Source organism: Delphinapterus leucas, chromosome 10, assembly GCF_059928025.1.
Source record: "Delphinapterus leucas isolate spDelLeu-1000000601 "Yukka" chromosome 10, BTC_Dleu_Yukka2, whole genome shotgun sequence".
Lineage (NCBI taxonomy): Eukaryota > Metazoa > Chordata > Mammalia > Artiodactyla > Monodontidae > Delphinapterus > Delphinapterus leucas.
The window spans coordinates 97,491,623-97,515,962 of record NC_143138.1 but is presented as its reverse complement, the minus strand read 5'-3'; the positions used below and the strand labels follow the sequence as shown (position 1 = coordinate 97,515,962).

Genomic DNA, 24,340 nt, shown 5'->3' with positions numbered 1-24,340 from the left:
TGCAAGATGGGAACTGGGCGGGGGTAGGGGAATACATCAAAAATGCAGGTCAGTATTCTTGAGAAATAGATGATCTGAACGTGGCTCACTGAGAGGCAATCAGCTCTGAGTATTAGGAAACAGGTGGGGTTTCTTAAATAAACCAAAGGCAAACAAGCATTAATAAGATGAAGGTAGAATTTAGTTTCTATGATGGACAGGTTAAGAGAAAGTAATAACTTTACACAACATTGTTAATTTACTAGATAAACAAGTATTTCAAAGAGCTGTACATATTTTATGCAAGAGATTTTGTACCACTGAACACATGGGGTGAAACATGATAGCTGTTTATTAGAAATGGAATTTGTTTTTTTTGGACGGGAAAAAGGAAAGTGGCATGAAATAAAAGATGGCCATGGAGATGGAGCTATGCCGGTTGTATCTTACCCATCTCCAAACTGGGTAAATATGAACATATGCACTTCATGTGCAAGTCTAGGGAATAAAAATAAAATGTATATTGTGTAGGTTAAAAGGCCATCCCACTGCACAATACTTTGTAGTCAAGCATAGCATTTAATATATTGCTATGCGTGCCAAATACTAAAATTTAAGCTCACATCTTTTGATGAGGAAACTTTGCAATTTCCATACTGGTTACTGATTAAATACATAGTTACATGCTGACAGGTAACTACAGGATTTCCTAGGATATTCCCTGACATACAGAAACATATATCAGCTCTTATCTATATTTTAAAATATCGATAAAAATTTTGGAGTGTTAGGATTGCATCTCTTTATTAGCGAATGATTTTATGCAAATGTAATTATAGCCTTTCTTCCCCTATGTTTGAACTTCTATGACAGCTAGGCACATACACAGAAGCCATGCTTACGAAAGATATACTCCATCAACTGTGTTCCAAGTATAATATGCAACCTGCTGTTATAACACTACCTCTTAGAAAATGTCTTTAATTCATTTATGGCAGGATTGTAAATTCAGAAAAGTCTTTGCTTCTATTGTTACATCTAGAGGTTTTCCTACAAATATACAAAAAAAAACAAAAACAAAACATAATGCATACCATTGCCATCAGATTTAAAATCCCATAAGGTAAGGTCTAGACCTTTTATTTAGTTGAGGATGTTGTCCTTAATACCAGGTTTAATCTTAGAGTGCCCAGAACAGTGGAATATGCATGACAGTGACATATGCACAGTGAAGCATTAACAAATATCATCAATAATTTAATAGAGTGGTATATAAGCTAATTGTTGACATTCTCTTGCTTTATAGGAATACTAAACGAAAAACTGTGTAATTAGCTAAGACCACAGTATCAGAAATCTGTCTGGAGATTATGGATGAAAAAAACACTGCAGTCAAACTTTTAGGCCGCAAGTATTTTTTGATTCTGCAATTACCTCTGGACTCCCTAGCAACATTTATGGGCAGTTAGCTCTGTACTATGGGAAAAATCCATGTTTTAAGAATAATAGCTTTAGGTCTTTTCCTTAGTTACTAACCCGAAACTCGTTGAGTTAATCTTTTCGTTGAAATTTCTGACAAATGTTAATGTTGTTTACATATACAGTCTGTCAGCCAATCCATATAGGAGGTTAGTGGTTGACTTTATACAAATTCATTAACACTACACAATTATCTATGAATGCAGGAAGATTTTTAAGTACTCTATTTGGGAAATAGTTGTAAAATTGGTAGTCTCGGCTATTGGCATAACTACATCTCTGTGGCATGCAAAAAAACAAAAACAAAACAAAACAGGAAAAAAGGCCCTGGAAGTAACACAATCCACCCTTCCCTACCCCCCGACCCTCCATCTTCCTTTTTATATGGGAATAAGGCCAGAAACTGCTTTCAATTCTACACGACCCCAGAATATAATACACTGCTTCTTAGGGTAGCTTCATTTTAAGTCTTCCTCTTTAAGGAAGTCATGAAACAATTAAATTATCCTAGGTGGCTTTGTGAAGAAACATACATGCTCTTTACTGATATTCTCAGTCTTAAGGAAGAAAACCACTATTATCAGGGATGCAGTTGAACCCAGAGTTCTGGTACAGCTTCTTTACTTTGCTGAAGGGGAAGGAATCCCCAGGGACTGTGAGAATGGCAAGAGAAACAGGGGAATTAGAGCAACACCCACCTCACTCAAGAAGTGGCTGTGGGATCAAGAGTCTGAACTGGACCTGAACATATTCAAAACACCAGGATTTTTCCAGCCCAGACCCTAATCCCTGGTACTGCCTGGAATAGACTTGGCTTCTGGGGGTGTGCTGCCCCCTAGGCCCCTTGGGTCTCTTTCGCTGGACTTTCACATCCTGGTGTAGTGCCACTTCGTCTTGAAAGGTAGGGGGCTTCCACTTCCTTTCTGTAAGCAAGGAAGATTGGGTACAAGGGAGGTAAAAGGACAAGAGGGGGGGAATCTGTGAGCAGGGGGAATCTTGGACAACTTAAAAGAGAAGGGATACAAAAGGCTAAAAAATTTTAAACTGTGAATATAAAGTTTTATAATGAAGGCCTACCTTCATTGCCATTTGGCATTTAAATTCTTCAAGAATTGAGAGTCTATTTTAGGGATTGGACTTTTCGACAAATTCTGAATTCCTAAAGCTGCTCTTAGCTGAAAAAAAAGTTTGGTACCACTGATTTTGAAGGTCCTCTTTCTAGGCAATGAATATTATAAAAACAGATGATACTAATTTCCACATTTTCTATCCCAAATATCAGAATGTCTAAGTAACCTGCCCATATAGCTGCAGCCCCTTTACTCTAGAACAATGAGAAGTACATAGGAAGAGGCCTTCAAGGAAAATCAGTTGGAGAGAACTCCTCCTTATCCTTCATTCATCAGATAATCATTAACTCTACAGAAGCAGGTAGTGACGCTTATTTCAATCTTCCTCACCCATCAAAACAAATGAAAACATAATCACTACCTTGAAAATTTAATTCTATTAATTATTTACTCAGAAATCCCACCCCGCCAAATTCTTTTCCTCCTGCTTCTAATTCTTTTTTTCCTCCAGTTTCTATGGGGGAAAGGGAAAGGTCTAATGTCATTTACAATGGGCTAGGCTTGGGTTTAGAAAATACCACGTTATTTATTATTAGATGCCCACAAGAAATTTGTCTCCACACAAACTGGTAATGTATCTGCTACCTAGGAAGCAGCACTTACTCTGATCCAGCAGCCATATCTGAGTAGGATGTATCTGGTGTGGTGACTCCCAGAGGGATTGCAATGCTCATGACGTCCAACACAGCAGGAAGTGGAAATCACGGGGTCCAATTATCAGAGACTGGCCACTCTGAGAGTGGGGGTGAGCTGCAGAGCCTCAACCAACATGTTATGGACATGAGGAATCCTAGAACAGAAAAGGAAAACATCTAGTAACCAGAAAGTTCTTTGAATTTATTGCAAATACTACTGAATATTTTTCTATTTTTTGAAAAAAGCTTTTAAGGGATAAATATAAAACAAATACAAGGGATCAACATTGTATCGTGTTTACTATGTTCTACATTAATGTTCCACAAAGTGAGGTAGCAAAAGTTATGCTCACTTTTCATTTCTATTTTAATTTTTTTCTTTTCAGATAAAGGGAAAGTAACAGTCTGCTCACCAATGAGCACATTTCTCCCATTCCACAACTGTTTATCAAACAAAAATTTCTGACACCCTAGGACCTAACTAACAAGAAAGAGAACAGTTAAAAGAATTTACTAGTTTAATGTTACAGTTTAATGTTATTCCTTCCAAATTAAATATGATGATAAAAGAAATCAATTTGCTTATATTTGACTGAATAGCTGTTTCTTATTGCCTTCTTTTGTCATGGAATACTCTTTTCCTTCTTTTAAACCTTTTTAATAACTATAATTTTGGGAGAAGATGTAGTTAGTAATGATATCTGTGAGATAATATCCACTGCTAGGTATGAATAAAAACATAAACCACGAAGTGTACAGTTTCATGATAAAAATAAGAAAATTTTGCATGGAAAGGCAGTGAGGATACCTTGAGTTGGTGACCACAGCCAGTGGAGTTTGGGAACAGAAAGAAACAAACTTGGTAGTGTAAAGAAACAAAAGTAGATTAAGTAGATTAAGAGATTTGGAGGTATGGTGCAAAGGGAAAAAGTGTACTTTGACTTTACATTAGTGATTTTATAGTTCTGTAAAAAAAAAAAACATTAAAAGAATGGAACACAAAGCATTTTATGTGGGAGGAAAGAAAGTCAATGTGACTGTTAAGGCCCAGGTTAATACAGATTTTTGCAAAAAAACTACAAAAAGAAGTCATGACTGATATACTGATTCATGATAAGACAAATAAGACAGCAGAAAATGGTTATTTATACTAAAAAAATTAAATCAAATGAAAACTATACCATATTAATTGAGTCAATACAGGGGGTCAATGCAAATTTTAAAATGGTAGATGATCTCAGATGCTTGACTCTTATTTTGAAATATGAAGCAAATTAACATGGAAAAGAAAACCAATAGTTAACAGTGAATCAGGACAAGATTTTTAAGAACACGTAAAGATAATACTATTCTGTATCATTATTTTACAATGCTAGAACAGCTATAAACTAAGCAGTCCTCCCTGGCACCTACACTTTGAAAGAGCTGGATCTCACTAATGGACCTAGGACTCTCCAAATCCGGGTGTGGCAATATACCCGTTCCCACTCAACTTGAGGTGACATGTTGGACTTGAGACTGAAATGAAAAGGGCAAATCTTCCTATCTATTGCTTCCTCACAGCTCATAAAACAAAAGTGACTAATACAACTTTCTGCCTTTGGGCCTATTTTACACATAAATGTTTCCTTTCCCTAACAAACCAGAGGAGAGCAGTACATTCTCTAATCCTCTGGGAAATTGAAATAAAATCTACAAGTAACAGAAGAGAGAATACTTATCAAATAAGCCCAAAAGGGCATTTTTAAACATTGGGGATTGTTGGTTACAACTCTTTCTCTATTTGGTATCACTGCATAATTCTCAAAAAAAAAAAAAAAAGCCCAGAGGCTACTTGGCTAAATAACCAGAACAGAGTCTAATAATGAGCATACTACTACCTTGACCAATACAGGAATCTGAATCATGTGTTATATTTCAGTAAAGAACCCCTCACTACCAATTACTCAACACCATTAAAAAATCCTCTGTCATAGCCATTACTGTTATATGCCCATAAAAAAATGTAGGTGTCTAGATAAAAGAAAGCTTACAAAACTAAGCTGACAGTGGTTATTTTTCTGAGTCAAAAAAAGATACACTAAAAGGAAAAGATGGAAAAATCACTTCAGATAATGTCTCCTTAATAAATGAATAAGTGATTAATACATTCCTTAATGAAATCTCAACTCAGCTAATTTGGATAGTTGAAAAATAACTTTAAGAAAGATTAAGTAGTTAATTACTTTCATGAATTCTTCCATTTCCCTTTTGTGTAATTTTACATGACCCCTTCCACTCTTCTGATGAAGGCATTTTGGATTAGCTTGGTTATCCTGTTCCAAATAATACTCTTATAATATTGGGTGTTTTTAATTAAAAAAAAAGATAACAAAACCTAATTTCTCATATGACTCCAAGACTAGTTCCTTTCCTAAATAACATGCAAAATGTAGCTATTCAAATGTTAACTGAAGAACTTCTAACAGATTATCTATATGCAGTATTTTACTATAATTACCCTGGTTTTATAAGACAAGACAATAGGCTCCTACTACAGTTTACCAAGCTTAGTAGTTATAGCAGTTACTAATTTATCACATAGTTGGAGATATGTCCTAGAAAGAATTGATAAGAATTAAAATCTCTAGGTGGAACAGTTTCAAAGTATCTTTTACTTGTTAATTTGTCTCTCTCTCTTCCTACCAAAGTAAAAACTCAATGAGGACAAGGATTTTTGTATTTTATCCTCTGTTGTAGTTCCACAGCCTACAATAGCACCTGGCACATAGAGGGTATTTGAGAATATTTGCTGAATAAATTATGATCACTCATATCAAAATTATAGTTTTTAGCATTCATTGAAGTACAAAAATTAAAACAAATTAAAAGAATTTACTTGGCTCAGTCACCTTTTTATAGACCTCTGAATATGAAGTCCCCCAAAATTATCTGCCAGTAGTTCTGAAGACCTAGAAAAAGTTGAGAAGCAAATTAGTACAGAAAGAAATAACACAGATGGACACATGGAATAGAATTCTACAGAAATAATATTTTAACGGTAATTGTTCCATTTAGTACTGTATCTTTGTCCTTTAACCTTGTTATCTTATTTTCCTGTAAAGCCAGAACCTAAATAAAGGGTAGAAAAGGCAGTTGTCTATTTGAGTTAAGAAGTGATATATATTGTCTCTGGGTAATCCTTTTCTTTCCTTCAAATCAGAATTCTCTCCCATTTCCCAAAGGATTCCTTCTTTTTATCTCTCCTAGGAGGTGCTTTTCTCCTCCTCTGACCCATTCTTAAATTCGGAGGCTTTTCTTTAATCAAATGTCAGATTTATTCTCCAGTCAGACAGGGACCTACCATGATCTATTAGAGTTCATATTAGTCCTTTCTTCCCCCTACCCTCTTGTCCTACTACAGAAAGAGTGACAAGAGGGAATCCATTTGTGGTCAACTACACAATGGAAAGCATGTAGAAAACAGAGCTTTAATTAGCTTTCTACACTCCAAAAAGAAAAGGAAAATAGGTGATGACATAGGACTTGGGGTGGGGGGGGGAGTCAAATTTAACATTAGCCAGAAAGGAGTTTCAACATCTGAAATGTTATATCATATATGTGAAAAGAGCTGTGTGTGAGATTCCAGTTACCAAGCAGTAGAGAGTAAATGTTCTTTATGTTGATATCTTATGGATTTCTAACTTTTTATTAAAAATTGGAAAATAAACTATTCTTTAGAAACAATTTTAAAAGAGCATACTCAGAACTGTAAAAATAAAAGGTATGAAGGTAACAGTAAATGGAAGGAAGATAAAAATTACACCAAGGAAGAAACAGACTCCTTTAGCAACAACAAATAAGAAAGAAAAACGGACAGGAGTAAAAAGAGAAGTACATGAGTATACAGTAGGGGGAAAATGAATGCATCGGAATTTCAATTTCATTTCAGTTTAACTACAATCCATCAGACCCCCCCAGGAACTGTAGTTAAGTTCTTGGACTCAGAAGCAGAACCAGCTTGACTCCCAGTACTGAGTACTCTTTTGAGAAGTCACCATTTACATATAGTTTCTAAGGAAAAGGCTTTTAAGAACGTGCCAGAAATAGTTTATAATTACCCCAGTCTTTTAAATTGAATTCAGAAATGGTCAATAGTCTCTGTATCTGCCATTCTGACAGTCTCTTCTCTATATGACTTGCTGAAAGCACAAGACCCATGTGATCTGTCAGGTCACTCTCAGAGAAAACAGACAAAAAGTGTTTTAAGAACAACTCCAACAGAGATTTCAGAAAAAGAAATTGCATCAGCCAGGTGAGCCGGAAGCAGCTGGGAGACAAGAGTCCAATAAACAGCCAATCCGATGAAAGAAATTCAGAACAAGTCTGCTTCAGTAATCCTGTGAAGAGGACTGGCAGGAAGAGGAGTGCCGCTTCAGAAAAAGAACAGGCCTCATATGCTTCAGACAGTCTTTGTACTGTGGCTGTGGACCTTGGCCATTCTCCCAGAAATGATGCAATCCTGATGAACAAGATCTGCTGCCAGAGAAACAATTGTTAGCAGCCTATGCAGACAGCAACTTAGCCAAGAAGCAATCTCTGATCAACTCTCTCACAAACCACCAGAAAGTCAAATTTCTTCCTCAGTTTTGATCTCTGACAAAATATGTTAGTGAATATATATTTAGATATATACAAACATGGCATTTTCTCAAAATGTCCCTTTTAAGTTCCTGTGGCTTTATAATATCTATCCTCTATCATTACATTTGAAAGAAAACACTGAGATTATTTTTATTTTTATGAATTCTCATGCTAACAGCAAGGTATTTACGTTGAAATTTTACACTTTTCTCCCCTTTTATAAAAAAAATGTTTGGGGATATAGTGGATTCCCTAAGTTTTAAATTCACTCTGCAATCTAGGGCCCAATTATGAGATTTCAAAGTAAAGACAAATATGTACACTCACTAATTCAGGGCCAGAAAGGTATATTTTATAGACATTTTTGAAATTATGTGAAACTCAATATGTTAAAAATAGGCAGGTATTACAGAAAAAGAGAAAAATCTCTTCTTGCTTAGGCTGACACAAAAGGTAGGCTGAGTAATATCAGTTTGCAATGCCCACTTTTCTCAATGGCAGTAATATTACTTCAGATCTTTTAAGAGGGTTAATGATTATTTTCATCCTATTAGCCACAACTTACTATTTTAGAATCTAAAACATCCTCCACCTAAAAATCCTCCCAAGGGGACTTCCCTGGTGGCGCAGTGGTTAAGACTCCACGCTCCCAATGCAGGGAGCCCGGGTTCGATCCCTGGTCAGGGAACTAGAAACCACACGCATGCGGCAACTAAGGAGCCCACATGCTGCAACTAAGACCTGGTGCAACCAAATAAATAAATAAATATTAAAAAAAAAAAAGAAAAAATCCTCCCTAGACTCCTCATCTCCTAGGCCTGGTTTCTTTTTCAGAGCTTTGGTATCAGGTTGTTCACACAGTATTGTTATGAAATTATTAGGATTTTTTCCCACCTTGCATACTAAATAAAAGACTCTGTATACAAGAAACCTCATTTCTCTAAACTCCAACTAGCCAGATGCGACAATTAACCAAATTTCTTCTTTTTGAAAGCAATAACCCTTAAACTGGGATTCACTAAAAACAAAAGCTTCTAAAATGTATTCTGAAATCAATATGTTCAGCCCAATCTACTACCCTGATATTTAAACTATTAAAATAATAAAAATCAACAGATATACAGAAAAACTCTGAAGCAGTAAAAATTTTTAATAGGCCAATAAATGAATAAATTCAACACAATTAAGATGGGAAAAAAGTCAGAAAAATTTTCAATAAGGGTTAAAAGAAAATAACCACTAAGATTCAACTTCTGAATCTACTGATTATTCAAAATTTTGTTATACATGTAAGTTGAGATTATTCTTAAATACTTCTATACTTAAATTTCCTACTTTTGAATGACTAAACAGTAAAAAGGGAAGACAGAGAGACTATTAGAAGACTTTTTTGTATGTTTATATCCTCAATTTTTAAATCACATAACACTTAAGAAAGCAGTAAATATATATGTACATTTAGCTACACAACCAACTTGCCTGAGAACTAATGTGGCAGCTGCATTATATGCTTATCTTCCATTTCCAACCCAAACTGAGATATTGAGGAAAAACACTGCCGTTGTACTGTTTAACATAAAGCTTTTTATCTTGGGAGGAGAAAATGTATGTTAGGAAAAAGTACTGTATTTGAGTTAGGAAATTTGAGTTCTAGCCTACAACTTAATTAGTCTGGTGATCTCTGAAAAATCACTTTTTATAGATGAGACTTAAGTTCCTCCAAGTAAAATCTTCACTGGGTTTCCTCCTGCTCTAAATTTCTGTGAATCGTGACACTGACTCAGGCAATTCATGCAATGTCTCAAAAGTCTGTTTTCTCAGTGTACAGTAGAAAGAATAATACCTGTACTGCTGACATAGGTGCACATAGACTAGTGTTTGTAGCAAATAATAATTTAAGTGGCTCTCTGGAACTTTAAAATATATGTAAACAAAGAGGAGGTGCTACTAATAATCTGAATGTGGCTAAAAATTATTTTCACTCATCTCTAACAGTGTATATTTCAATTTTGCTAAAGTAAAATAAATCGTGTGAGAAAAGGATATGTAAGAAACATGCAAAAAAAGAAAAGTATAGGAGAGAGAAGTGATAAGCATTAGAAGAAATAAATAAGAATTATTGGAAAATAAGAGATGTACTCTAAGAAAAGAGAAAGAGCTCAGAGATCTGGGGAAAAGTTCATGTACTTGGGGTAGTGTAAGTTATAAGTTAGGCTTACGATCTGAAGCAAGTTAATACAGGCAAAGGATCTAGAAATTCAGGGCTGAAGAGAAGAAAAGACAAACGTGTTGGGATAAACAATTAAGAGAGACTAAAGAAACATCATTATTTAGTAATTTAGAGCCACGATAAAGTTTTCCTTTTCTCCCACCTCTTCTCCTTCAACACCTGTTTATCCCTTGGCTCCTTTGCCTAAATTTATACTCCCTCTAGGGGCTACTGGGCTTGGCACAATAAACTGATGTCTACAAAAGCTCTAAACTTACTAGAGTAGGAGGTAATTAAAACCCAATTAAAAAAAAATCCTATTTCAGTCCACAGTAAGAATTTCTTTCCCCATGAAATACTTCAATAATGGCAATATTATAGAGGCGAAGACATATTTCATTGTGCTTGGAAGGAAGGGGGTGAGTAACAGGATAAGAGTACACTCTATAAATAACGAAACTAAATCTTATTTTAAGATGACAGTGAAGAAAAAGAAATATTTTATTTACAATTCATTTAACAATGATAAACAGATATTTACTGCTAAACTAACCAAGGATGCACACAGACTCTTTCTGCCCTTAACAATAATCAGTTAGGAAAATTTTAGGTTTCTAAGTGTCAAATAAAGATGATACCCTCAATGAACTTCGATTTACCTCTTTAAAGAGCTATATTCTAAAGACTTTCTAAAGGTTTTGTCCTACTGTGTTTGAAGCCTCTGATCATGCTTTAGAGCCATGTTCCATACTAGATCGGAAAAGAACCTCTCCTACCTCTGTGTCTGCCTCCTCTAAATCCATACTTTTTTCATTTTCAAACCCTGAATGGGAACCATGTTTACTTACTCCAGACAAAGTGAGACATACATATTTATAAGGAATTGATATCTTTATATTTTCAGTAGTTTAGGCAAAATTTCTCCAGTTGATAAGAAATTTAGAGTTTTAAGTTCAGAGTCGAATTCATTATTCTATAGATGAAGAAACAGAGCTATAAAAGTATTAACTTATAAGAAGTCACACACACAGTAGTGGAGTTAAGAAGAAAATTAGGATTTTAATGTATAGGCTCTACTTATTAAAGTAATTACTACTAACTTTAGATAGCAATATTTGAATTAAAAGAAAAAAAATTATTTTTTTTGGCTGCTGAGCAGCTTGTGGGATCTTAGTTCCCCAACCAGGGATTGAACTTCGGCCCTCCACAGTGAGAGCGCAGAGCCCTAACCAATAGTCCACCAGGGAATTCCCTAAAAGAAAATTTTAAAAAATTAAGCACCAATTATTGTTGGTACTACGTTAGACAAACAAGTCCAGATTAACATTCCTGGCTCTCTTGGGATTTATATTACCTAGATTTGTCAGGGTTTTCTTCATTCGTTCATTCAACAATCATGAAGTGAGTAACTACTCATGTAACTCTACTACGTATAAAAACGATCTTAAGTTTTATTTTAAAATGTTTCTCTTGGGACTTCCCTGGTGGCACAGTGGTTAAGAATCCGCCTGCCAACGCAGGGAACACAGGTTCGATCCCTCCTCTGGGAAGATCCCACGTGCCGCAGAGCAACTAAGCCCGTGCACCACAACTACTGAGCCTGTGCTCTAGAACCTGCGAGCCACAACTACTGAGCCTGCGAGCCACAACTACTGAAGCCCACGCACCTAGAGCCTGTGCTCCGCAACAAGAGGAGCCACAATGAGAAGCCCACGCACCACAATGAAGAGTAGTCCCCACTCGCTGCAACTAGAGAAAGCCCGCATGCAGCAACAAAGACCCAATGCAGCCCCCGTTCCCCCCAAAATAATAAAGTTTCTCGTAGAAGAGGGTAGGCACTTTGCAAAAACTCTTTCTGTTTGCCTGTGTGCCAAAGTATTGCATCTTCACAACCATGAAGGGAAAAGAAAATCCTGAAGTGTGTCTCTACAATTAATGAGTCATCCTGAAGTGAAAACAACACCCTACCCCCAAAGAAAGAAAACCCCAAACCACTCCCTCTTTTAGCAATGACACAGAGGGGTACAGAAACAGATTCTTTTATAAATCTCTTAAACTGTTTAGACAAAACTTTTCACTGATTGGTCTCATGAAAAATTCTATTAAGAATGAAGAAGAATAAAGAACAATGGGCAGCAAGAACCTTCAAAACACAGACAAACAGAAGCTGACTATATGTGTTCTGTGATTATTTGACAGACCAGGTGGCTAAGTATCTAGCAGTAAAGGAATTTAAAGCTTAATAATTCTGATATGCACAACGGGGATCCTCTCCTGACCAATAGCTGTATCTTTATTGACTTACTGAGAAATAATAAATGCTTATAAAAATACACAAACATTACAAACGCATAAAAAGTAGAAGTGAAATTCTCACATAATTCCACTTCCCAAAGTTCCCCAAAGATGAAAGTGAGAACCCTACTTTTCTTTAATCAGCTTTGCTCATTTAGTAGTAAGTTTTGGACATCTTTCTATATGCACATGTACAAAATTTATTTCTTCCTCTTAAACAACAGCACTGGGGCTTCCCTGGTGATGTAGTGGTTAAGAATCCGCCTGCCAATGCAGGGGACAGGGGTTCAAGCCCTGGTCTGGGAAGATCCCAACCGCCATGGAGCAACTAAGTCCGTGTGTCACAACTACTGAGCCTGCGCTCTAGAGCCCGCAAGCCACAACTACTGAGCCCACGCGCCTAGAGCCCGTGCTCCGCAAAACAAGCCACCGCAATGAGAAGCCCGTGCACCGCAACGACGACCCAATGCAGCCAAACAAAAAAAAGACAGCACTGTATTCTATCCTATGGATGCACTATAATTTAAATCAATTCTCTGCATGAGAATGTTTAGATTGTTGCTAATTTTCCATAATATACACAATGCTGCACTGAATGGACATGTACATGTACATATGCCTTTCTTTATACATGTGTGTAAACAATTCCTTAGGACACATTCTTAGAAGTGGAACTGCTAGAAGGGCATGAGCACATTTGGTAGTGATGCCGAACCACCCTCCAGAAAGTTAAGGCCATTTTACACTCCTACAAACATAGTGGGAAGGCTACATTTTCCCGTAAGGTTCAAAATAATTTCAATTCTAACATTCCTCATAGTTTCTTCCTTATAAGACTCTCTACAGCCTACAAGAAAACCCTAAAATGAAAGTTAATTGCAAATTCTCAACATTTCTGTGATACACTTTTAAGACTACTGACTGGATGCACTGGATGTCCTCTAAAATTCTTTTATACTAAGTAGGAAATCTCAGTTGCTTTTTCACTAAACTTGGGATGGGATCTTCAAAGTAAAACCTAGATAAGGCACTATTACACAACAGAAGTATTTTCTTATGGTTGTCCCATGACATAACTTTAAATTCATTTAATAGAAGGCAGCGCCAAGCTCTAAATTTCTTTTCCCAGTAATGAAAAAACAAATGCTAGCCATCTAGCTGGCATCTGTTGATTTGAGCTCTTCAGTTTCAAATAAGCTATCAAAACTCTGTTCTAGCAGTTCTGCCTCAGTAGTATATATGATGCCTTCCATTTTTAATTACCCTCAGAAAGAGAAAAAAGTTTGAAACTACAAGAAGCTTGTCAATATTGACTTACTAAAAGACAGAGTGCCAAAATATTGACTAAATTTGTAACGTAGCTACAAATCATTTGGTATATACTCCACTACGACACCGGACATGGTTCAAATCTAAGTCCTGGGTCAATGAGGCAAAAAACCTCTCCTTTTCACTGTGCTGGCACTAGCACCTGACTGACAGCCTAGATGCAGAGGTATTCTTTCTCCTCTGAATATTTCACAGATTGCCTTTTATCCATCCATTCACCAACACTACTCACCTCCTTATGATTTCAAGGTTGCAGTGAACTGCTCTCCTGAGTTCTCAACCCTTCAATCTACTCTTCATTCTCCCATGATGCTAAATAACTATGACCATTATCATTCTACTATTAGAAACCTATAATGGCTACCTAATACCTACTGGGTTAGTTCAAACTCCTTTGCCTGAATGGAAAACCACTTTTGTTAATTAGCTATTCATCTGTTTCTTTTCCTTCAAAATTTTGTTCACACTACTTATCTTGTCTGATATGTTATTTTTTTGCATCTTAAAAAAACTTTATTATGAAAAATTTCAAACAAATACAAAACCAGAGAAAACCCTGTAATGAACTCACAGACTACCGAGTTTTAATCAACAACCAACTCATAGCCAATCTTATTTTATCTATAATCTTTCCTCTTCTACATGATTATTTTAAAGCAAATCCCAGAAATATCAGTTGTACATATTACATTTGCTGAATAAAGTTATCCCTTGTTTATTATAAATATGGTGAGAGTGGTTGGCTTATAATGACAGGTGGCAGTGACAGGGAAAGAAAGACCATCATTCCAAGGCAAAAGTGAAAATGGATAAAAACGTAATGCAATTCATCAGTTGATTTGCTGAGTAATGTTTAGGCTTTACAGTTATACACACATAACTATTAAAAAGTCAATCTTTTTCTTTTAAGAAAAAAAAACTACTGGGAATTCCCTGGTGGTCCAGTGGTTAGGACTCCGCTCTTCCACTGCAGGAGACACAGATTTGATCCCTGGTTGGGGAACTAGGATCCCGCAAGCCGTGTAGCCAAAAAAAAAAAAAAAAAAAACCCCAAAAAACAAATACTGTAAGCAATTTTTTTTGGATTTTTAAATTTGATATGGACAATTTTTTAATAGATTCATTTATTTATCTCTTTATTTATTTACGTATTTATGGCTGCGTGCGGGTTTTCTCTAGTCATGGCGAGCGGGGGCTACTCTTCGTTGCGGTGTGTGGGCTTCTCATTGCAGTGGCTTCTCTTGTTGCGGAGCACGGGCTCTAGGTGCGCGGGCTTCAGTAGTCGTGGCTCGTGGGCTCTAGAGCACAGGCTCAGTAGTTGTGGCGCACGGGCTTAGTTGCTCTGTGGCACGTGGGATCTTCCTGGACCAGGAATTGAACCCATGTCCCCTGCATTGGCAGGCGGATTCTTAACCACTGAGCCCCCAGGGAAGCCCTGATATGGACCTTTTTTTTTTTTTTTTGCAGTACGTGGGCCTCTCACTGTTGTGGCCTCTCCCGTTGTGGAGCACAGGCTCCGGACGGGCAGGCTCAGCAGCCATGGCTCACGGGCCTAGCTGCTCTGCAGCATGTGGGATCTTCCCAGACCAGGGCACGAACCCGTGTCCCCTGCATCAGCAGGTGGACTCTGAACCACTGCGCCACCAGCAAAGCCCTGGACCATTTTTTTAAAAAAAATAAATTTATTTGTTTTTGGCTGTGTTGGGTCTTTGTTTCTGGGCGCAGGGTTTCTCTAGTTGCGGTGAGTGGGGCCCACTCCTCATCGCGGTGCGCGGGCCTCTCACTGTCGCGGCCTCTCTTGTTGCGGAGCACAGGCTCCAGACGCGCAGGCTCAGTAGTTGCGGCTCACAGGCCTAGTTGCTCTGCGGCATGTGGGATCTTCCCAGACCAGGGCTCGAACCCGTGTCCCCTGCACTGGCAGGCAGATTCTCAACCACTGCACCACCAGGGAAGCCCAGCCCTGGACCATTTTTAAAGTCTTTATTGAGTTTGTTAAAATATTGCTTCTGTTTTGGTTTTCTGGCCCTGAGGCATGTGGGATCTTAGCTCCCCCACCAGGGATCAAACCCGCACCCCCTGCATTGGAAGGCAAAGTCTTAACCACTGGACTGCCAGGGAAGTCCCAGTAAGCAATTATTATTATATTTTTAATTTTTATTTATTTATTTATTTTTGACTGTGTTGGATCTTCATTTCTGTGTGTGGGCTTTCTCTAGTTGAGGTGAGCAGGGGCCACTCTTCATCGCGGTGCGCGGGCCTCTCACTGCCGCAGCCTCTCATTGCGGAGCACAAGCTCCAGACACGCAAGCTCAGTAGTTGTGGCGCAAGGGCCTAGTTGCTCCGCGGTATGTGGGATCTTCCCAGACCAGGGCTTGAACCCATGTCCCCTGCATCGGCAGGCGGATTCTTAACCACTGAGCCCCCAGGGAAGCCCTGATATGGACCATTTTTAAAGTCTTTATTGAGTTTGTTACAATATTGCTTCTGTTTTGGTTTTCTGGCCCTGAGGAATGTGGGATCTTAGCTCCCCCACCAGGGATTAAACCTGCACCCACTGCATTGGAAGGCAAAGTCTTAACCACTGGACTGCCAGGGAAGTCCCAGTAAGCAATTATTTTTTGATCTGAGTTTGTTGATAACAAAATTTCTTGTGTTCTTGGGAAAGCAAATTTTTCCTTATAGCAGAGTTAAGTACAAGCATACACACGACCCACATCTCTGACATAGCATTCTTATTTGTATATGCTATGTGTCAATAAGTAAAAATGGATAAAACACAGAAGGAACACCTGGAAGCAGTTAAGTGTGATAAACCAATGCATTAAAGAGGACTGTGACCACCTAGAGGGGTGGGATAGGGAGGGTGGGAGGGAGGGAGATGCAAGAGGGAAGAGATATGGGGATATATGTATATGTACAGCTGATTCACTCTGTTATAAAGCAGAAACTAACACACCATTGTAAAGCAATTATACTCGAATAAAGATGTTAGAAAAGAAAAAAAATTGGTTTTGAGTCAAAAAAAAGAAAAGATAAGGACTGTAACATCACACTAGCAATGGATCATATCTGAGGTGCTAGCCAGCTGTTCTTTTTAATGAGCAGTTTCTTAAGAGTACTAGAACCTTAGGCTGATGACTAACTTAGGGTTAAAAAAGCTCACATACTCAATGGAAGCATACTTTCCAGCCAAAAAATAACTCACTAATAATGGTGAGTGTCACAGAACAGAAACATTTGGGAATATATATAGCTGATACCTATATAAACCACAAAGCAAAGATATCTTAAGATCCAGTTAGTGGAAAATAGGCCCAAATCAATGCCAATGCAAATATATACCAACACATTCTATTACCAAACTACCCTCCATAAGCTATACTGATAACAATAAAACTAAACTCAGGATAATTTGTAATTTAAAAAGTAACAGTGATGTAAGACAATGATCAACTCAAAGAAACACTGATGTACATTGTTTTACCTAAGCCAAAAACTAGCCTACATTTACTCATATAGTAGCTTACTGGGTAAAATGAAATCTTTGGAATGGTAAGTACATCATTTCCCTAGAAGTCCAAGAGGATGAACATCTCTGGACCAACTAGCTAGTAATTTGTTATGAGATGCAGAAACTTGTAAGAGTTCTCATCATGAAAAGCAAAAATATTTAACTTATGGATTGTAAAATTATTCTCTGGAGATCTTAATATGAAAATAATTTAAAAACCTTGATACAGAGAATTCCCTGGCGGTCCAGTGGTTAGGGCTCTGCGTTTTCACTGCCGAGGGCTTGGGTTCAATCCCTGGTTGGGGAACTTAGATCCCACAAGCTGCGTGGCGTAGCCAATAAAAATAAAAACCCTGATAATCCAGTTTCAGTAAACCCTTCAGCTGTATTTGGGCCAAAATTCTCATTCATTAATTAATACTTAACAATAAACTAGCCCCAGGACACGGACAAAACAGTACTTTTTAATGAATACAACTGGTACAGTAAAGTTGCTCCAAATTCTCATGCAAAATATAATCACAACCGTATACTATGTTAAAATTTCCCAGTTATTTTATTGTCTCTTTCAATCATCTCTGTTGCTTTTCCTGTCCTGTCAGAGTCTGACCCTAAGCAAAGCCCAGAATTCTACCACTGAAAAAAGTGGAGTAAAACATAAAGCATCTTAGGATTTAGCTTCTATTTTTCTTTTTTGTTAAAACATTTTCTATGTATAAACTTATTTTTTCCTAAGTAAAATATTTCTAAATGCTCAACATTACTGTTTTTGAATATGGTATTTCCTTTTCCAGTGCCTGGTAACCAGTATAAAAACTAAGACTTAAAAAAAAAAAAAAAAAGAGCCTATGCCCTAGATTTTGACAAATCTCTTGTAGACCACCACTAATAACTTCAGAGCAGTGGTTCCCAATCTTTTTGGGTATGAGGATAGCTTTTAAAACTGCAAAAATTTTTGGGGGTGGAAGAAATGGCTATAGGGGGTCAAAGGTAGAAACTTCCAGTTGTAAAATAAATAAGTCATGGGGGTATAATCTGTAGCATGGTGACTAGTTAATACTGTATTGCACATCTGAAAGTTGCTACGAGAGTAGATCTTAAAAGTTCTCATCACAAGAAAAAAAAATTGTAACTAAGATGAGGGATGTTAGCTAGACTTATTATGGTGATCATTTCACAACATATACAAATCATTATGAAATCATTATGTTGTACACCTGAAACTAATGTCAATTAAACCTCAAAAAAAAATTTAAAAAATAAGGCCATTAAGGTGGGCCCTAATCCAATATAACTGGTGTCCTTATAAGAGAAAATCTGGACACACAAAACACACCAGGGACATGCACACACAGAGGAAGGACCATACGAAGAGGCAAGAGACTGACCATCTGCAAGCCAAGGAGAGAGGCCTCAGGAGAAACCACCCCTGCCGACACCTTGATCTCTCAGACTTTTAGCCTCAAAAAAAGGGCAAAGAAGATTATCTGCTGACAAGGAAAGTACAGTAAAAACAAAAACAAAAAACAAAAAAAACCCCCCTGCATTTGTCAACACATTAGATCCTTTGCAATTGGGGCTCCTGGCCCACAAAGCACCAGTGCCCAAGAATGATAACTATGGGGCTTCCCTGGTGGTGCAGTGGTTGAGAGTCCGCCTGCCGATGCAGGGGACACGGGTTCGTGCCCCAGTCCAGGAAGATCCCACATTCCGTGGAGCGGCTGGGCCCGTGAGCCATGGCTGCTGAGCCTGCGTGTCCGGAGCCTGTGCTCCGCAACGGGAAAGGCCACAACAGTGAGGCCCGCGTACCACAAAAAAAAAAAAAAAAAAAAAGAATAATAATTATGGAGAACTGACAATATTTCTGCACAAGAGCCTTTCATTTATGTCCTTAAGGACCATTATCTATTAACATTTAGCCACGATGGGACTAAACAATTTACACTCTGATAAATGTATCAGATGATACTTACTAAAAGTGACAAAAAAAGGGAAACAAACAAAATCCCTGCCTAAGAAGGTGCCTGCCTTTGACCTCTTGGGCCAAACCACCATAAAGCCCCCTGTTAAAGCAAAGATGTCTTTACATTCAACCCTGAATTGTGAAAAAAATTACATGACCCATGGCTCTTCAATGAACTTAGGATTTCTTAAGAATCCACTAAGACTTAAGTTTGTGTTTCATGTTTTAAATTCCAACTCTTCCCCCATCTGTACATGAAAGCAAGAAGGAAGCCCACAATGCAGGCTCTCCATTTGCCTTAGTATTTATATTAAAAATTTATCTGGGGGGGCTTCCCTGGTGGCGCAGTGGTTGAGGGTCCGCCTGCCGATGCGGAGGACGCGGGTTAGTGCCCCGGTCCGGGAGGATCCCGCATGCTGTGGAGCGGCTGGGCCCGTGAGCCATGGCCGCTGAGCCTGCGCTCCGCAGCGGGAGAGGCCGCGGCGGTGAGGCCCAAGTCCCGCAAAAAAAAAAAGAAAAAAAACCCGGGGTATAACTACCTTGTTACAGTTTTTCTAGCAGATTTCTAACTTAACACCTCTTAGCTATTATTTGAGCATACATACTCATTAAATTCCTACCAACTCTGCATTAGTGTACTGTTCAAAGGAAACAATATTGGCCTAAAATTTTCTTTGAGGGGGACCTACAACAAATGTTTATTTGGCTATCAGTCTATTACAGTTCAAACAAAATCCTTATTTACAAGCCAAAAAAAGTTTTAAAGATAAATGTTTGGGAGCAGCTTGACACCATTCCTTATTCTACAAAAATTCAAATTCCTTTTAGAAGTCTTAGCAGACTTCTAGACCTATTATTAATGCCTCCCCTTTTTACTTCCTTTTTTTATTTCTTTAATTTTTAATTTTGGGCTGCACTGGGTCTTCGTTGCTGTGTGCAGGCTTTCTCTAGTTGTGGAGCACCAGCCCTAGGTGCGCAAGCTCAGTAGTTGTGGCTCATGGGCTCTAGAGTGCAGACTCAGTAGTTGTGGCTCACGGGCTTAGTTGCTCCATGGCACGTGGGATCTTCCCGGACCGGGGATTGAACCCATGTCCCCTGCATTGGCAGGTGGATTCTTAACCACTGCGCCACCAGGGAAGTCCTATACTTCCTTTTTAAAAGGTATTTTCTTTGGGAAAAAATTGATTTATCAAGCACAACTGAGTGTGCATCTATGCCAATTTGATACAAGTAGGTTTTGATTTCTAGTAGCAAAATTATTTAAAATTTCAAAACTACAAGAATTCACAGATTATTTCTTTATAAGAAAACAAGTACGTTCACGGGTGGACTCTGTGGTGGTTTGCTGCTTGGCCCAATAGGTCAAAGCGGGGCACCTCTTCAGGCTGAAGAAGAAATCAACTGAGTCAAGCTGCTCTCTTAGGAACCAAATCATAGGATGCCTATAGTTCTTAACCTTTTTGAAGAGTAAACACAGATTTCTGTGATAATCTTAAGAAGATTATGAAACATTACCTCAGAAAAATGTAGAGGCAAAACTCAGGGAAAAATTCTAGGGATTCCTAGGCCTCTGATCTACACCCATTCCTGAAACACAGGCAGTCTGGAATAATGGAAGCCGGTAACTGACAGAACGGTAAATACCCTCGAAGTCAGAATTTACAATATGTCCAGTAGGGGACAAAGTCCAATAAAACCTCATCAATTTCCTCTCTTTATCCAGATCCAGGACCCCTATCCAATTTGAGGCAAAGAATCCTAGAGGAAAAAGGGGAAAAACTACAGATGGATGGCAACATCCAAAGTCAGGAGGAGAGGAAAGTGCACATTATGTTGGTGGAGTCTTCTTTAAATAACATAATACAGTATAATGAAAAGATCCTGGAATCATACAGGGTTGACTCACCTTATTACTAGTTGTGCGATCACTCTGATTCAGTTTGTTCATCTGTAAGCCACTCCTATAGCACTACTTTGAGAATTAAGTAACATAACATTGAGAACTTAGCAAGATACTTAGCACACTGCAGGCACCTACTTTTGGTATGCAGGGTTACAATATTAGAGAAGTAAATAGAGGTCAAAAGGCAAATAGGAACCACTTTCCTGCTTCCAAGGCAATAGTATTTAGTGGAAGAAAGGAACCTACAGTTTGAGTTTTGTTAATAACTTGCCAAGTCTACTATAAAACTTGCTAACAGTCACAGAATAATCTGCACTCTTAGTCAAATACCCTATTAATTTTCTTAGAGAAATCTGAACTGTTTGGCGTTGATGTGGTATTTATAAGATACTTTTTCAGAAATTCAACCAGCTCATAAAATGAAATCTAATATATACTGAACATACTGTTAATTTAGCCACTTGCTTCCTCAATCCTGTCCAATTCCTCTCAGGAAGGCTCTCCAGAATTCTATACAGACTTCTAAAAAATATTAGTTTCCTTTTACTACAAAGTCATATCTGCGTAGCCACTCTGTTTTTCCATTGATTGGAAGTATCATGTGACAGTCACAAAAGGAACTGGGCTCAGAAAGCAAGTAGCACCAATGGGGAAAGACTGAAACATCTGAGTATGTTACTATCTGCTTTAACAAGACTCAAAACAGCCAATTTGATAGATACCTTTATTTTATCCTTTAAAATGTTTTATTGTGAAATATTTCAAACAAGTAATAAAAGTAAACTTTTAGAAGAAACTCCATTTATGTATCATCTTTCAACAATTACTAACTCACAGTCAATCTTGTTCCATCTTTTACCTCTCCTCCATTCTAAAGCAAACACCAGGAACATATCATTTTGTCCATAAATATTTCAGCATGTATCTCTAAAAGACAGATTCTTTAAAAAAAAAAAAAAAAAAAAAGCGTGCACTTTAGTTCCGGTTTTGTTTTGGAGGGAAGATAACTTTATTTTTAAAATTTTTATTGGAATATAGTTGATTTACAATGTTGTATTAATCTCTGCTGTACAGCAAACTGAATCAGTTATACATATATTTACATATATCCACTTTTTAAGATTCTTTTCCCATATAGGTTATTACAGAGTATTCAGTAGAGTTCCCTGTGCTACATACAGTAGGTCCTTATTAATTATCTATTTTATACGTAGTAGTGTGTGTATGTCAATCCCAATCTCCCAATTTAGCCCCCTCCCCTTTTGGCGGGAAGATAACTCAAACCACCATTTTGTCCTTTCCTAGAACTCCCATTCCTATATCTAAAGGATTGTCATCCAATCTGAATTCACTTTAGCACTCCTCAATCTCACTCTAATCCCAAAGTACTAAAACAAACAAACAAAAACCTTCCAAAAAAATTAAAGAGGGAACACTTCAAAACTCATTTTACCCTGATATCAAAGCCAGATATTAATACTACAAGAAAAGAAAACTACAGGTCAATAACCCTGATGAACATACATGCAAAAATCCTCAACAAAATATTAGCAAACTCAATTCAACAGTGCATTAAAAGGATCATATACCATGATCAAATGGGTTTTATTCCTGGGATGCAAGGATGGTTCAACTACCCAAATCAATCAATGTTATACACATTAAAAACCATATGATCATCTCAATAGATGCAGAAAAAGCATTTTACAAATTCCAACATCCTTTCATGATAAAAACTCTCAATGAATTGGGTACAGATGGAGTGTACCTCAACGTAATAAAGGCCATATATGACAACCCACAGCTAACATCATACTCAATGGTGAAAAGTTGAAAGCTTTTAAGATCAGGAACAAGACAAAGATTTCCACTCTTACCACTATTATTCAAAACAGTAGTGGAAGTACTAACCAGAGCAATTAGACAAGAAAAAGGAAAAAAAGAAAAAAAAGGCATCCAAATCAGAAATAAAATCATCTCTGTCTGCAGATGTCATGGTATTATATCTAGCAAACCCTAAAAATACCCCCCAAAATGTTTAGAATAAACAAATTCAAGGAATTCCCTGGTGGTGCAGTGCTTAAGAATCCGCTTGCCACTGCAGGGGACATGGGTTTGATCCCTGGTCCAGGAAGATCCCACATGCCGTGGAGCAACTAAGCCCGTCTGCCACTACTGAGCCCACGCGCCACAACTACTGAAGCCCACACGCTGCAACCACTGAAGCCCATACTCCGCAATAAGAGAAGCCACTGCAGTTAGAGGCCAACGCGCTGCAACAAAGAGTAGCCCCTGCTCGCTGCAACTACAGAAAGCCCATGCGCAGCAACAAAGACCCAACACAGCAACAAAACCCCAAAGCAACAACAAAAAACAAATTCAGCAAAGTGACAGGATATAAAATCAATATATAAAAAAATCACTAACAACAAACTACAGGAATGAGAAATTAATAAAACAATCCTATTTACAACAACATCAAAAAGCATAAAATAATTAGGAATAAATTCAACCAAGCGAAAGATCTGTGCACTGAAAACTGTAAAACACTGATGAAACAAATCAAAGACACAAATGAATGGAAAGACAGCTCGAGCTCATCAACTGGAAGAATATTGCTAAAATGTTCATACTACCCAAAGTGATCTACAGATTCAATGCAATCCCTATCAAAATTCCAATGGCATTTTCGCTGAATAGCCAAAGCAATCTTGAGAAGGAAAAACAAACCTGAAGCATCATATTTCCTGATTTCAAACTATATTACAAAAATTCAGTATGGTGTTGTCATAAAAACAGACACATATATCAATGGAACAGGCTGAAGAGCCCAGAAATAAACCCATGCATAAACGGTAGACTACTTTTCAACAAAGGTGTCAAGAATATACAATGGGGAGAAATTCAGCAAAAGCTATGAATTAGGACTTCTTTGGATATTCTTTAATTTTGAGAAGCATCTTTCTGTTACTAGAGCTGTTAAGAGTATTTTATAGGCCATGAAAACACTGTAAGCAACCTAAGTGTCCATAAACAGATAAATGGATAAAGAAGATGTGGTACACACACACAATGAAGTATTACTCAGCCATAAAAAGAGAATGAAATACTGCCCTTTGCAGAAAAAGGATGGACCTAGAGATTATCATGCTAAGTGAAGCCACACAAAGACAAAATTGTATGGTATCACTTATATGTGGAATCTAAAAAATAACACAAAAGAACTCATTTACAAAACAGAAACAGACATAGAAAACAAACTTATGGTTATCAAAGGGGAAAGG

The 24,340-nt window shown here is 37.6% G+C and overlaps 1 protein-coding gene across 20 annotated transcripts in view; it reads right to left on the bottom strand.

Annotated features, from left to right (window-relative positions):
- SETD5 (SET domain containing 5) overlaps positions 1 to 24,340 on the bottom strand; it is an 83,373-nt gene that overhangs the window by 41,220 nt on the left and 17,813 nt on the right. For 11 of the 20 annotated variants that reach the window (XM_089919590.1, XM_089919591.1, XM_089919598.1 and 8 more), the window contains exons 2-4: positions 6,115 to 6,174; positions 3,192 to 3,378; positions 2,157 to 2,381 (exon numbers count right to left, since the gene is read on the bottom strand). Coding sequence is in view for 7 of the 20 variants with exons in the window: in XM_022564709.3 (XP_022420417.1) it covers positions 3,192 to 3,262 (71 nt within the window). In the remaining 13 variants the exon portion in view is untranslated. Of the gene's footprint in view, positions 1 to 2,156; positions 2,382 to 3,191; positions 3,379 to 6,114; positions 6,175 to 7,323; positions 11,854 to 24,340 lie in introns of those variants that run through there. The other 9 variants (XM_022564707.3, XM_022564709.3, XM_089919593.1 and 6 more) reach the window with 2 other exon arrangements.